This window comes from Limulus polyphemus, unplaced genomic scaffold (assembly GCF_000517525.1).
Source record: "Limulus polyphemus unplaced genomic scaffold, Limulus_polyphemus-2.1.2 Scaffold495, whole genome shotgun sequence".
NCBI lineage: Eukaryota > Metazoa > Arthropoda > Merostomata > Xiphosura > Limulidae > Limulus > Limulus polyphemus.
The window spans coordinates 104092-119997 of NW_013666105.1; the positions used below are offsets into that span (position 1 = coordinate 104092).

The 15906-nt window shown below is 33.6% G+C and overlaps 1 protein-coding gene across 1 annotated transcript in view; it reads left to right on the forward strand.

Moving 5' to 3' along the window:
- The first annotated feature begins 355 nt into the window (after nucleotides 1-355).
- The window catches only part of LOC106458627, a 24316-nt gene continuing 8765 nt past the window's right edge, over nucleotides 356-15906 (forward strand). The window contains exons 1-5 of the mRNA XM_022384898.1: nucleotides 356-397; nucleotides 673-752; nucleotides 4455-5129; nucleotides 7084-7957; nucleotides 15387-15480. Coding sequence (XP_022240606.1) covers nucleotides 4478-5129; nucleotides 7084-7957; nucleotides 15387-15480 — 1620 coding nt within the window. The 5' untranslated portion in view covers nucleotides 356-397; nucleotides 673-752; nucleotides 4455-4477. The remainder of the gene's footprint in view (nucleotides 398-672; nucleotides 753-4454; nucleotides 5130-7083; nucleotides 7958-15386; nucleotides 15481-15906) is intronic.

Sequence of the window (15906 nt, forward strand, 5' to 3'; positions counted from 1 at the left end):
CTCAGATTTATCTTAGTAGTACATATTCTGCCGAATCTCTCTCTAGTCAGAGCGAGTGTTCTTCCCTTCGTGAAAACATCACAATTACAAACGCTTATATAATTATGATAATAGAGTTTGCATTATATGTATATGCGTGTTTGTTTGTGTGTGAGTGTATGTTCTTTGACTGAAATGTTCGAAGCATAGTTTAAAAATTTTGCTTACCCGATAATTAATCATAGATTTATTCCCTTTTGAAATGACCATTTTGCAATAGTTTTTACGTTATAATAAAAATTGTGTTTCTTTTTGATAATATTTTCTTATAATATTTATTATATACGGTAATTCCACGAGAGGACGCAAGACTATATGACCTAACTGGTAGATTTAAATCTCAATCAAAAATCAGAAGGTATAATTCAGTATTACTATTACATGTTTGTGCCGTATTTGTAGTTTTATTTTTATGACAGAAGTACGTATGAATGTATAACGGTATTTTGGGCTACCATATAACACGAAAGCTGCTATTGTATCTGTTTTGGGTCTCAACTTAAGAACGTAACAACATTGAATGAACAAGGGCCCATTTGACACTTAAACTAGTTAAAGTTCAAGGATGTTCTTGTCATTGAACCACTGGAAAAAGTAGATATTTATACTCACCTTTTAATTTTTATTTTTCAGGAAATCGTCGATTCCCGCTCATATTCTTGTAATTGTAAAGTTCGGATTTTCATTGCTTCCGACGGCAACTTACTCCAAAGGTAAATCACTAGTATTACAATTAGTATTAATTATAAAAACCATAAGTAAAATTCACGTACCTAAATTAATTTAGGTTACTACATGGTAATTAAAACGGACTCAAAACCCCCATAGATAAAAGTAAAACTGTTTTAATTGGAGTCTAACTTGTCTTTTTTCCAAATTTAAAGTTTAAGTTAAACATGTGTCACTCGTCCTATTAGTATTACTAGTATTATCTTAAGAATCACTGCTACTGCTAGATTGCAAATTCTATGAGCAACAGAGTGGTGCTTTGATGGCTTGAGTGATGTATACTATCCATCTATATGAAATGTATGATCCAAATCATGATAAATCAAGTGCATTGCATATATTTAAAGGGAATTGACCAACTTACCAGTTGATTCAAGTCGCTCTGTAATACCTCAACATTCTTAGTATAGCAAGAAATGCTCAAGAGTTTAATGTCATCCCCAATCTTTACTAATTATGCCCTTATGAATATCATCAATCTAAATAAATAAGAGCAAAGGCCTATACACTGACCCCTGAGGCATTTTATTAATACCAAGGATCTTTACTTGAGGCAACTTCAGCATCAAACTTAACAAAAAATATGTTTTGTTAGTTTATAAACAAAGTTGTGGTGTCTTATGTTAAAAAAAATCAGCAAACTCCAACTGAAAATCTCAAAATGTTGTTAATTTTTGTAACTAATTCTTGCTTCAATAGTTAAATGTAAATGAATAAGCTTGTATTTTTCTTTATTGGTTATTTGCTGTTAGTCAGCCTAATGCTGTCTGGACTTATTGTGCCTTTGCATGTTTGTGATTTTTATTTTTTTTTGCATATGCAGTATTTGTTACTTCTTTATGCCAGTTAAGACATTGATTGGCTAATAGAATAAGATGCAATAATAAAGAGGAGGCACTTTACTTTTCTTAAAAGTGTATGTGAAGGGATCTCTTTTTCCATATGTTATATATAGACCAGAGAACAATTATGGCATTGTGTATAATTACATGCATTAATTTATATCGGTTAGTTTTGACATTCAAATTTGTGTTTATTTTGATTTTTCTTTGATGATAAAATATGATATTTATTTTAAGTGTTTTGCATATTTCGTCATAAAATAGATAAACTAGTTCAACATATGCTTCTTTTTATGCATACTTTCTTTTTTTTTTCATTATTCAAAATATGCTTGTTAGTTCATTTATTGGTATCCATCCATACTGTTTCTGTAAGCTCCATATCAGGCATATTGGATCACAGTGGGAACATGAGTATTTTACTTAAGATGTAATCTAACAATTACAGGATAGCATGTCTAGTCTTTTGTTTTTCTAAATACAATTAGTATTTTTGATGTAACTTCACAAAGTGAAACCAATCTCATTGTCTGTATGCAGCTTTCTCAGTGACTTATAATTTTTTTTTAAAGTTATTTTTCAGTAACAACTCATTTCTTTGATTTGGTTAAAGGTTTCAGAGGATCACTTAATTTATTGATGACACTTTAGTTTCACAGTTAAACAAAGTAAGATACCAATGCATATATAAACAAAAATAACTTTTCTCCATATGTTTTTCCAATAGAATCTTAAATTTTTATTTTCATATATATTACATTATCAGGTAAGTTATTTCACTAGTTATCAGTTTTAATTAACTAATGTTTTTTCTTAGAAAAAGTTATGCCTACATTAGAAATAATTTACATATAAGCTTTAATATTCAATTCATGACCCAAACTTTACAAACCAAGTATTATTTTGGAAGCTTTGAACACACCAATATCCTTCCTACAATGAGCTTAAGAATAAACATACTACTTCAAATAAAGTCTGACAGTAGCCTTTTCCAAAGTGACAATAACTTTTTACTCTTAGATTCAAAAGTTATATACATTAATCCCACACCTTATTAACTTAAGACACAGTAGAAGGACTGCTACTGTCAGATAAATGCTTCAGGTTTTTCTTAACAGTTAGACCTAACCTATATTCTTCTTCCTTTTCCAACAACAACATTATTTTCACAAATTACTGTACACTTTCAGACCTTATCAATTGTAAAACATTTTCAACATACACAACCACATACTAACTTGTAAAATTCTGAATTTAGAATATATTCTCCTCAATATCAGCTTTAGCAAGAAAAATTAATGTTGGCAATAAATTTTGGTAATTAACTGTTATTGAATTATGTATATCCTTCAGTATCATATAAACAAGGTCCCTAAAAGATTCGTAATAAACTTCATTGATTATGTTTTACCATCAGTCTAAAGTACAATCCACTTAATTAAATATTTTTATTTATGACATAAGAATCTAAGGTAAGAGTCATCCTGTTGGGAAATACATGCATCTTTTCAAAACTTTCTCCAGATCAAGCTATAACATCTATATAAATACTTTTGTTTCACAGAAGTTGTGTCAAAGAACTATGAAGTTACTAAGAATACCTTTTTCTAAGATCATGGTGAATGGTTTCTATGAAGTTGCATTTTTTTGAAAAATATCCAGAACAGTTGATTCCAAAACATCATAAATAACATAAGTCAATCTGATATGCATTTAATTTCACATTTTGTTCCTTATCTCTCTTGTTTATTTTTCTTTTGTGCATGTCTGTGTGTAGACAAGAACTACATATCTGGTCATCAGGAACTAATATGAGTTCATATAAGTTCTAAAAATAACTCTATGTGTTACCACCTCTTTTCTCAGTTACTTTCTTCAAGTTTTAGGATCTCATTAATAACCAGAGCTTTGTAGTTTATTTTTACCAGAACAGTGTTATTCTCTACACTAACAAGATGCCCATCATTTTCTGTTGAAAAATTTGTAAAAGTAAAGAACCTGTGCTTTATCCCTACCTTTAGCACATCTGTTATAATAACAGGTCTGATAGTTTTCTCAATTTTCTTTTGCTGTTCAAATAGGTATAGAACATCAGATTTAATGTATTAACATGGAAACTTTCACAATCCTTCTAATTTACATATATTGTATAGAGGTCATTATTATTGATTCCATCACAAAATTTAATTTTTAGGAAGCTTTTAGGTTTTAATTTATCATCATGATAATTAATTACCCCATTTCTTCACTTTGAATGGGATCTTCTTACATACATAGTTGAAGTATTGATTGTTTGGTACATTCTATATTTCAGGTTTAGAACACATATCTAAGTTATAATAATTCTGCTTGAAGCAGCTTTATAGGATTGTTATGCCTTAGATATGTAATTTTCAAAGATCAAAGGTTTTAACAACCCAGGTCTGAAAAATTGTATCCACAAACATAGCAATAGAGAAAAACAATTTTTATTAAAAACTGTCTAAAGAAAATATTTTATTTCTTGTTCTACTTGAATACCATATTGGTGAGAAAGTGTTTAATATTTTTTGTTACAGAAATTGTTTTACATGCTTAAAGAAATGTGTTAGTAATGTAACACAAAAAAATATATTCTTGGAAAATAAATGTGTATTAATTTCTTCTAATATTTGAATTAGATTTTCTTATGACTGATAAATTATTTTGGTGAAATCAGATTACGCTGAGTGGCATGGTAAGCTAATTATTATCAATCTAAAAAGAGAAATATTTGTTATATCTCATTCTCTGATTAACATTCAGAATAAAATCTTAGGAACATAAAAATAGTTGTATTTTTATTTTATAATCATCTATTTGCAGGTGACTTTTATGTAACCATAAATATGTCAGACTCAAGACTAACAAATTCTACAGTGAATAGCCTACGTAATTCATGGGTAGAGCTACAAGAAGACCTAACTCAAAGACAGAAACAACTGGTTGAGGACCTTAATATTCTGAATAAACTAACTGAGAATAAAGTATTTACAGAACAGCAGAGAGGAAAGATTACAAAAGAAGCTAAAAACTTCAATAAGGGCCCAATAAAGCTTCAAAATCTTTCTAATATTGTACCTAGAAATATGTATTCCAAAAAGAAAGGAGGCAAATCATTTAATCAGTCTGCAGATAGACATACTGGAATTGAGAAAAGAAAGATGAATATGAAGATAAATAATCCATACAAAAAAAATAAAAATATAATAGTAAATACCAAAAATGTAGATGAACAACTGAGTAAAGAAGATGGGCCTGGATCTTCTAATTCAGTAACAGAATCAAGTGACTCAAGTCAGTTACAGTCTGTATCTACTCAGACAGAGGTTGGAATTAATGCTTTTACATCAGTCCAAGTTCTTACAACGCCACTTAGAGTAGTTTCTGATCAAGAATATTTCCAGAGAGACAAGAAACTTGAAGTTTTGACAGATTCATATGTAACTGATTTTAGTAGAGATTCAGCCATACAAAAAGATAAAGTTGACAGAATTACAGGTAAAAAAAAAGAAATTAAAGACAAAAATATTGTTATTTATAAATATTCTGTAAAAATAGCACATAAATATGAGGTTTTAAAATAATGAGAGTATAAAAAATGTGAGCACATGAACTCTATTTCTGTACAAGAAATCTTAACTTATTCATAAACAATATCAGTGTAACAAGCTTCATTCATCACTGGTACTATTTAGAGACATTTTGAAATACAAATGTAGATTTCCATCGAGTATTGGACCTATTAAGGATCTATTTTAAATTTTCAAAAATAGGTAGAATTGATTTCTTTGGAAATTTAAACTACTTCACAGTTACAGTAGTTGTACTAGCCTTAGTGGTTATTTTTTTTAAACATTAATTCTCTTGCATGCAAATGTTAGTAATGGTTATGATGCTGCTAGTGGTCAGTATGCTGTCTTACATATACTTTTTTTAATGGGTACGCTTGCAAAAGTAGAGAGCGAGTTAGATCCTCAGTGACACTTCACTACATCTTGTACCATGTATTGAACATCCTATTTGCCTTAGTCTGTTGACAAGTGATTTCACTTGCAAAAGTAGAGAGCAAGTTAGATCCTGTCAGTGACACTTCACTATCTCTTGTGCCATGTATCAAACATCCTATTTGCTTTAGTCTGTTGGAAAGTGATTTCCTGGATGTTGGATTACTAGTCTGTATACATTATTTTCAAGGATGTTACTTGCTAATTGAGAATTTTTCTTCATTGAAATGGATAATTTCAGTGAAGGAAAGAAGGAATCTACAAATGACATGGAGGTCTAATCTATTCTTTGGTTCACTACTCCCTGTGCATACCTAATGTAGGTTATTAGTGATGAGTAAGGGACTTTACATCAAGCCCTGAAAACAAAATTACTTGTTATTTAGACAATGGAAGGGGTGTGTGGACCTGTACTTAGATTTTCAAAAGCTTTTGGTAAATTGCCACACAGAAGATTAACTAAGACAATCACATTTATAGAGGTTGGAAAGAATTAATTAATTGGATTATAGGGTAGTTGGGTAGTAAGTAATGCATTTGGGTTATTATTATTTGGATCACGTTTTATATAAATGGAAAGGATCTTGTCATAATGGTGGATAAGTCACTCGAGCTGTTGAGACAACTCTGTGTTAATTTATTTGTTCTTTAGAAAGAAGGATTAGAGATGATATAATTCAAACTTAGAAGATTATCTGGGGGTTTGATAATATAAAGGCCTCTGATTTCTTTGTGCTGTATTCTGAAGACAGGGCACAAGTTCAGGATTTAGAAAAGACAAGCTAGACTCCACTTAAGACAGTTTTATTTTTCTAACATGGAGTTTAACTTATTATAGAATGAGTTATTTGTGGCAGTAGTGAAGAAGGCTAGTGTTAAAGAGGGAAATGTATGATTTCCTGAAAAAAATAAATGGTTTTAAATTTTTCCATTTCTCAATGGTTGGTGTGTAAGAACTACTTTAAACATACATATGTCAGTCAAGTTTTTCTTCTTCTGATGAACTGTAAGAAATATTGACTATTTTAAACAGAAGTATTTGGTAAAAATGAATAGTTTAATATGTATTATCAGCATAAGAATATAACATTTGTTTTTATCTACAAAGTGCAATTTAATGCATTTTAAAGTTGAATCACATAATTTAGAGCATGGACATGAAATGTTTGGTATAGAGCTCTGAGGTTTAGGATTGTATTTTTATTAGTTTGGTAATATTCATCTTTTAAAAACTTCTGCATATTTTTGATTCTTGTTCATTCTGTTTGTTAAAAAGTGTAGAAAGACAACAAAACATTCTGTTGATTTAAAGTTGAAGAAGCTAGTTTAAGAATAAAGTGAATAATGTATCCTAAATGATCTATTTATTTTAGATTAGATTTTATGCTTGAAACTGTAGTTTAAATAATTACAGTTGATGACTTTTGTAGTTTTTTTTTTGGTTTCAGGTTCAAGAAAGAGTCTAAAACCAAGTGTTATGTGTTCACCTTCATTTTACCATAAACATTCTGAGGTGAAGCATCATTTGGTTAACCCAAGTTGTAATGCATCTTCACCTATTTTTGTTAATCACCATAAAAGTCTTTATCATCACGTACCATGTATGTATAGACCATCAGCCCATTACACTGGCTATCATAAAGCTGATGAAAGTCATACGAAACCAAATTTAAATAAATCAACATCTGTCCATTTTGCTGGCCATAATGATTCTACCCAGGGTTCAGCCAAGTGTAGTTTTAGTAGACCAAAATCTGCCTGTTACACTGATCATCACAAAGTTATTCTTAGTCAATTCAAGCCAGATTTCAGAAGACCAATATCCAACTCTTTTCCTAATCATCATGAGGATGAACAGAGTCCTTCCAAACTAGGTGTTAGAGAATCTTTATCTTCACTTTGTGCTGGTCATAATGAAAGTAGCCAGAATTCAGCCAAACGAGGCCTCAATCAATCAACATCTACCACTATTGTTGATCACCATGAGGTTCGACATAGTCCAACCAGGTCAGGTTTCAGCAAACCTTCATCTGCCCATCACTTTCACGATTCGAATGTTTGCCAAAAGACATCAAAGTCAGGTGTGAATGATCCTGTGTCAGCCTTTTACACTGACAGTCATGGAAGTAGCCAGCTTCAAGTAAAACCAGGTGTTGTGAGAGTGAGTTATGGATCTAACAAAGAGTACCAATCATTAGAAAGTGACATCAGCAGTTCTCAAAGTTCCCCATCTCATACTTCAGAAGAAGGAAGAGAAGCTCAATATTTCAAATTTAGTGTAGCCAGACCATGCAGTGAAACTGGCAGAAGTCCCCCAGTTAGGTAAACCAATATTTGTTTTTTTCTTATTTAACATGCATCATATGAGCCAAGGGGGTCTTTTTACTATGGGATTATAGCTTACCAAAAATTTTCCAATGTGAAAACTGTTAAAAACCACATACTTAGATGTACCTTGAACCAAGAAACTCTCACAAAAAATTAATAAATATTTCAAAAGTTATGGCACTTTGTTTCCAAGTGGATGTTCATAGTTAAGCACATAGGCCTGGTAATATAATTACTATAGGATGGTTGTTGTTTGACTTTTCTTCTTTTGCTGTGACCACATTCGAGAAATTAATGACTTCAGTTGATCATCTCTTGGGAAATCGCCATTGTGAACGTCATCATTATGCTGAACCTTGAGCTCGCAAACTGCATTTTTAGGTGTAGTGGTGCAGTTTGATTCAGTTTCCAACAAGGTACTTTACTTCCATTCACATACGTAGGTATTCTCGTTCAGTGCTGTCCTCTATTTGCAAAAACGTTTTAGCATGCCACAAGCATTTCATCCCCATACACCCCTAAATTCACATGTTTTAACTGATTCTCACATGCAAATTATCATGCGACAAATCTCCACCATCAGTAGTGCCATGCACCCATGTCCCTTCTTTTATGCTATTCTACCCAACTATCACTTTGTTTGGCAGTGCTCGTTTTCAGACAGTTTGTGCTCTCTTCAATTTTTTTTTTTTTATCTTCATATCAATTTCTCTCAACAAGTTTACTGTCTATTATACAATAGTGATATTTGTAACTTATTCTGAAGTGGAATTATTTTATATTTCTCCCAGTTACGGAACTTATTACTTAATTACAAAATTTTTCTACATTTTATTTCTTTCTGTCAGCACGGTTGTGTTTAGTTATTCATTTAAAATTATGAATTTTATGTTACCACTTTGGAGGTTATATCTTCTATCAGCACATTTACACAGGCTTCAGGTAGCAGTCCTGAACAGGGGTATTATAGGCTTTACTTCATTAGAAAATTGATCATTCAATGAGCTGACCTTCGTTGGGTCTAGTCTCAAGTTTGGGGTACCACACATTTTGAAATATGGTCTGCTGATTTTGGAAAGATAAAATGTTATACTGTTATGGTTTTTGAATATTTCTACTGTTCATATTATTATCCATAGTTATTTGGGTTCAATAACATGAGTTTAGTTAGATTGGTCAGTACTCATAGTCAAGTTCAGGTTTGAAATTAGAGCTTATTTGTATCCTTTGTCCCATAACATTAGATTAACCTTAACATGATTTTTTTGTTATTTTAGGATTACCTGTAATTTAACTTACTGGTATATCATAATTTAAGTTAACTATATTGTTTTTCTTCAATGCATCACCTCTCACACACATCTTCTTGTCAATACACACTTACTTTATAACATAAAGTTAATTTCAATTTCATTATTATATATCATATATACTTCTTCATATTACCTTGGAGCTACGGTACACACAAACATCTTCCAATATTGTACGTACTTATTGTTAGGCTAGGTTTTTTTTCAATTAGAGCTTTGCTATATACTTTGTCCTGCACAGTTTGATTAGGCTTAACAATTGTCTGTTATTTTTGGTTTACCTGTAGTTCATCTTATGGGTAAATTGATAATTAGGTTAAGTATCTTGTTTTCTTCAACACTTTCTAATACATGTTTATTTCACTACACATTTACTTAAGTTTCCATTATATCAATTATTTCATTTTCATAATTTGTTCTCCTTACAATTATTTTACCTTGTGTGGACCCCTGGATGCCAAGGTCCACTCTACCTTCTCCCTGTATTGCTTGCCTTCCTATTAAAGTTACTGAATCCATTTAGGGCGACCTATATTTCGTCAATTTTTTTCCTCCACCTGATTATGGCTAGGCCTACCTCAGCCTTTTCTGCAACGCTATGTTCTATATATATTTTGGTTGCTTTTTTGTTTGCTTCTGTGACATTGCCACCTTTATTCATATTTTATGTCTGGCATCTTCCCGTCCTTTATCTGTCATACCTATGAGTTTCTTCTTTCTTCATGTATGCTCAATGCTGATTGGAGTTCTGGATTGATCGGTCCTACATCAATCACTTCTTGGTTTTTCCCTGTTTTTAAATATATTCTTTCATCACAGTTGTGTGTGCAATTTCTGCAGGACTGAGAATGTCTGTGGTACATGTATTTATTTTTCAATTTTTGGGACGTTATCTTAGGTTTTTCATCACATAATTTGGTACCAGTTTTGTGCTTTGACCTTCTGACTTGTTTCAGTTCTGTATGTCTTTTGTCAGGTGGTCTGCAATTTACCTGACTTTTTGCATTTTTGGGGTTTTTACTAACAGCACTACCCGGAAGTCTGGCTTCGGTTAGCTCCCACCAAACGGGGTGGTCATAACATACTCATCTGCTTCTTACCCAAGCAGCTCATGTGGGTGGATTTATAGTTGGATAAGTTTTTCCTGTTACCCACCTAACAATTGTCTATATGGAGAGTGTTTTTTTACACACCCACCTACATTGAGACCATCCATTCTTCTATTCAAATGCATTTGTTGGAGCTTTCTGTTATCCACACCATTTACAGTTAATTATCTTACTGTTAGTGAGGTTCTAACATATTTGGGAATGTTCTTGTTTCATTCCGACTATTCAACGGTGGTGGCTTATTTCACCCGCCAAAAAGCACTTGTTCTTGTTCCCTTTGTGGTAGACAGTGGATCTCTGTTTTTGAACCTACACATTTGACATATGTCTCCTGGTGTGTCCTGTTCCAGGTGATTTCAACCTCATTGTAGATTGCCTTTCCCGTCCCAACACACTTTCTCCCAAGGAGTGGCCTCTCAAATTCTCAGTGGCTCTGCCTCCTGTGTGGTACTTCTCCATGGGAATCATTTGACTCTTTTCTCAATTCCAAGTTACTTCTTTTGTTTTTGGTCTCCAGTTTATCATCCACTCACCCTCACTTTGATACATTCAAATAGGATTAGAATAATTTTATATTAACACAATTAAACCTTCACTAAACAGAGATCCAGGATTAGAGATGAGTAACCTGTGGCTACCATTGGTTGAATCTATAGGAAATCTCTCCTCCAATCAGAAACATGAATAAACCAACCAACCATAACACGCTCTCCACAATCCACCAGAATACTATAAAGACTAACAACACCTTACATACACTGATCTGAAGACAAAAGGTGGAAGACTTTTGAAATGTCATCCTCTACACTTGTGCCTGTACAAAAGGCAGTTGCCATCCATTCTACAAAGTTTCATCAGGATTAGATCCAGTTTATAACTTTAGTTTTCTCATTTTGTCAGTCTTCTTCCCAAGGTGATTTTGTTTATTCAGATCACTCCGGGTCAGGTCTTTCTGATTGATCCTTCCTGGCTGGCAAAGATATAGTTTTCTCGGCTGTTTCAGCTCATTAAGTTCTTTTTGTTCTGGATTGATTTCACTAACCTGCACTTTGGGGGCTCATGTGGAATATTCTTTTCATTTCTTGTCATCTTCCATCTTTATTCTCAGTTGGTTCTGGATGACTTTCTCTGTTCCATACATGCTTTGGTTCTTCATTGCTTTCAAGGCTTCTTTCTGTTGACTCCATTTCTTGCAGTTTCATTCTCTTGCACCACTCCTTTGTTTGGGATTTTTTCCCTTCCTCCCTTACCCATTCGGTTCGGATTGTGATTTGATTGGCCTTGTATTCATTGTCTCCTTCTTCCTATAATCAATTTCTGGTTTCTTCACTCTGATCAGGCACCTTACCTTTTACCTGCATCTCAACCCCATCATCTGATGGAGGTACTTCATCAGTCAAGAACTGGGACTACTCCTCTTACATTCCTCTCCCATTATCTGCTTTGGGTAGCTGTTTTCTTCTTGTCTTGGTACCGTCTTTCAGCTGTCACTATCTTTCACTCTTTGGTGAGACTGTAACTGGGTAATTTTCTTTCTTTTTTTATGTATATTATTTTTCAGGGGCCTGGCCCATGTTTTGACCAGGATCCCTCTGTGGTGAGTGGTGCCTGCCCGGGTATACTTCGATCATTTAGAATTGTACTAAAGCCCATACTGTAAGGCCATGTTGACTTCATTTTTGTAATTTCCATGGCCAAAAAATGCACACTGTTCCTTACAGTCACATAAAGTAGAGAAGGGGTGTTCCACAAGATTGCTTATAGATTATTCCTTATGATATATTTGCTTCATAAGTATGCCTGTTCAGATCGTACTAACCCATGGAATTCATGGATAAAGCAGAAGAGGTTTGCTGCACATCCCTTAGATTGAATAAATTGGGTTTGGTCTACTTTTCAAAATAGGCTTTCATGGTCACCCATTGCACTGTCTCCGGTGTGAATGTTCATCTGGACTCTCCACTGAATTCCTCCACCCAGCTTCTTCCAGTGGATTAGAAGAGTCCTTACCACTTTTCAGTTTCAAGCCACTGGGGTGGTGGACCATGAAGGTATCCTCTTGAATGAGTGATATACAATATAAACAATAATGATTCCATTCAATTGAGAGTAGGGCAGCAGTGTTCTGCTGGTGTAGATGATATTTCCTCCAAATGGATGCTTCATCTCAGCACAAGTTTGTCAAAGGGGATGTTGCAGCTTTGGAGTGCACGATTATAATGATTGGGATCCCTCATTTTACAGCCGCATGGTAGTTGGTTCTCAGTGGTTGAATTTTGGCTTTAGAGCTGAACCAATCAACATATTGTCCACACTCATGCTGATTGGTATCCCTCATCCTACCCCCACATGGATATCAGTTCCTGGTGGTTTGATTTTAGATTGAGAGCTGAAACAATCAACATCATGTCTTCACACATTAAGTGCAATAGGGATCCCTCATTCTACACCCGCATGGATGTCATTTCACAGCGTTTGCATTTTGGATTTAGAGCTGAACCAATAGACATGATATACTCATACATGGAATGTGCCAGCATAAATACAATTTACCCCTTCGATTGGGATCCCTCATCCTACCCCTACTTGGATGTTGGTTCCCAGTGGTTGATTTTTGGATTTAGAGCTGAACTAATCAGCATAAGTCCTTACACATGTGATCAGGGTGTTTCTGGTCCCTCACTCACTTCGCCTTGAGTGCACTACCCAAGTCTTGTGGGTCACTTGTTGGTTGCTCCACTTCATCCTCTTGTGCTATCCCTCGATGTCTTTATGCCAAGGATATTAGTGCATTTGAGGTGGTTCCAGTCTGTTTGATTTGAGTGAGATATATATGTATTTCATTCTGCTCACATGTGCCCTGTTCACAGATTGGTGATGGGATTTCTCCCTCCTGTCAGCTGAACTTGAGGTGATAATGATATGATCCTCTTTCCTACCCCCGATTGGATGTAAGTTCCTGGCAGTTGAATTTTGGATTGTAGTTGACTTACCAATAGTATGATCCTTGTCATTCCTCCTCATGGATGTCGGTTTTCGGTGGTCGAGTTTTGGCCGCAGTTGACTTGCTACGTACGGTCCGTTGTGCCCTAACTACTCTACACTTTGGAACATATTCCTTATTTTACCCACATTCTGTTCATCAGAGAGATTGAAATTATGATATATTGTGGTTAGGATCACTGTCCAACTGTTTACTCTCCCATTGGGATGTGCTTCTCATAAATTTTCTACCCAGATCTTTCACACCTTTTCCACATCTGGATGAAAAATATACCTGGTACAGAAGTGGTGTGGTCTCCCATGTTTAATCCTCTTATTAGAGGGTATCCCTTGAATGCTTTTACTTTCCCCCTTGCACTGGTCCATTCATCTATTCAGTGTGGTATTCTAGCTATATATGTGAGTGGAAGTAAGGTACCTTGTCTGAAGTTATAATTTTCCTACATTTAAAAGGTATTTCCAACAGACACTTTCCACTTTTCCTCCCCACTGTCAACCGGTACTTATGTGTCTGCCTTAACTCGAGGTGATAATTAGGTAGAATACTACAGAAAGAGTCACACGATTCACGTGGGCATGTGGCAGTACTATTTGTGGAAGTTTGTTGCATGATAAATTCCATGCGAGAATCAGTCAAACTATGTGAATTGAGGGGTGTGTGGGAGTCAAAGGCTTGTGACATGTGAAAAATCTTTTACAAAGAGAGGGTAGCACTGAAGAAGAATAGCTATGTATGTGAGAAGAAGTAAGTACCTGTCGGAAATACGTTTTCAGTGTAAGAAAATTATAACTTTTGTATTTTGCTGTCATGGCTGTAGTACATTGATGAATCTCTGTGTCAGATGGTATATAGAATCAATCAGGATCTATAAATCACAGTTCTTCAAGCATTCTTCCTGGGCTCATTCTTGTGGTCCTCGAGGCCTTTCTTGAGCATTTCAACAACATTGTCTGTGAATTGATCTATATACTTTTGGCCATAAATTTTACCGTGTGGTGGGTGTAACACCCAACCAAGAGTAAATTCCTCCATAAAGCAGCTGGAATTCAAATTACTTCTTGTGTCCATTTCTGAATTACCAAAGGATTTCTTGGCTGCTTCCCACTATACTTTTGAGATATTTTTAAAGCAGAGGATAATCTGTCACTGAACAACCACAATGGCTGCAATTGAAGCATATTCCATAATGCCACAATAGGGTAGTATTTCTTCATCAACAACTAAGACCCCTCACTCGGTTTATACCACACATGTTAAATAAAAAATAATTCTATGTAGTTTTGAAATATCATATAACAGTATCAGTATTAATGAACAAAAAAAGGAGTCTCTTGTAAAGAAACAAAAGTTAAGAAAAGCATTAGAGAATATTGCCAGAAGTTTCTAATGTTACTAACACTAGGTGGTAGGACTATCCATAATATAATATTCTTCAAAGCAATTGAGTTTATTCTAAGGTACACGTATATATATATATATATATAATAGATAGCATCACATGAATAGATTTAAAGTACATAATATACTGCTGAATCAATGTTTTCTTTTAGTCCTTTCCATAGATAAAAACACATTCTAGTCTAGATATTCAGATTTGGTTGATTGGTCAGTTTTAGTGCCAAGCTATACATAGGGCTAGCTGTGCTTCGTCTTCAATGAGAAGTTGAACCCTGAATTTTTTTGTTGTAAGTCCTGAAATTTAAGACTAGTCAATCAGGAAACAAATATTTTAGAAACTGTATTATAATACATTTGATTAAAGAATATTTTACATCTATTAAACAATCAAATTAAAACAAATTGGGGGAAGGGGGACTGATTAACTGGTATTCTCAAATAACCAACATTATTCTTGATATATCTGTATGATTGAGACCTAGGCAAGATGTTAGCTTTTAGTTTTAGAATCTAGTTTTAATTCTTGATCAAGTTAATGTATGAGAAGCTGGTGGAAAATTTATAACCTAATGACTTATAAAATTATGGTTTAATTTTCACAGGTATTTGCCAAGGATTACTAATCAGTATGCAAGAGGTTTACAAAAAATGGAAGTTCCTGCTTCAAAAGATAATAAATCCATGTTTAAAAAAAAGGTAAAAAGTTAACTTAAAAGCTAGCATATATTTTGTTTAGTAGTGTATTATCATTGTAAGTATGATTAATTTGATTACCTATGAGCATATCTGTAATTGTATCATTTGTCTCAATTCTTCATAACTAAAAGTTATTTATTTTGCATGATAGTTACAATCGAGACATTTTTGATTTGAAATGTATTGATCTCATCTGTCATACTAAAATATTGCTAATATTATATCAAAAAAGCTAGTTTCTGTAATGTACACTAAGTTTGTAAACCTGTTTTTATAGTAGATCGCTATATCGTAAGGTTTAGTATTTTTTGTAATAGAAAAGTTCAACTGTGATGAAAACTTAGTAATATTGTTTATTACATGTTTGTGACTTAAGTTATGATGTGTTGCGTCAGCGAGTCACATGACTGGTGTGACGCCACTTTT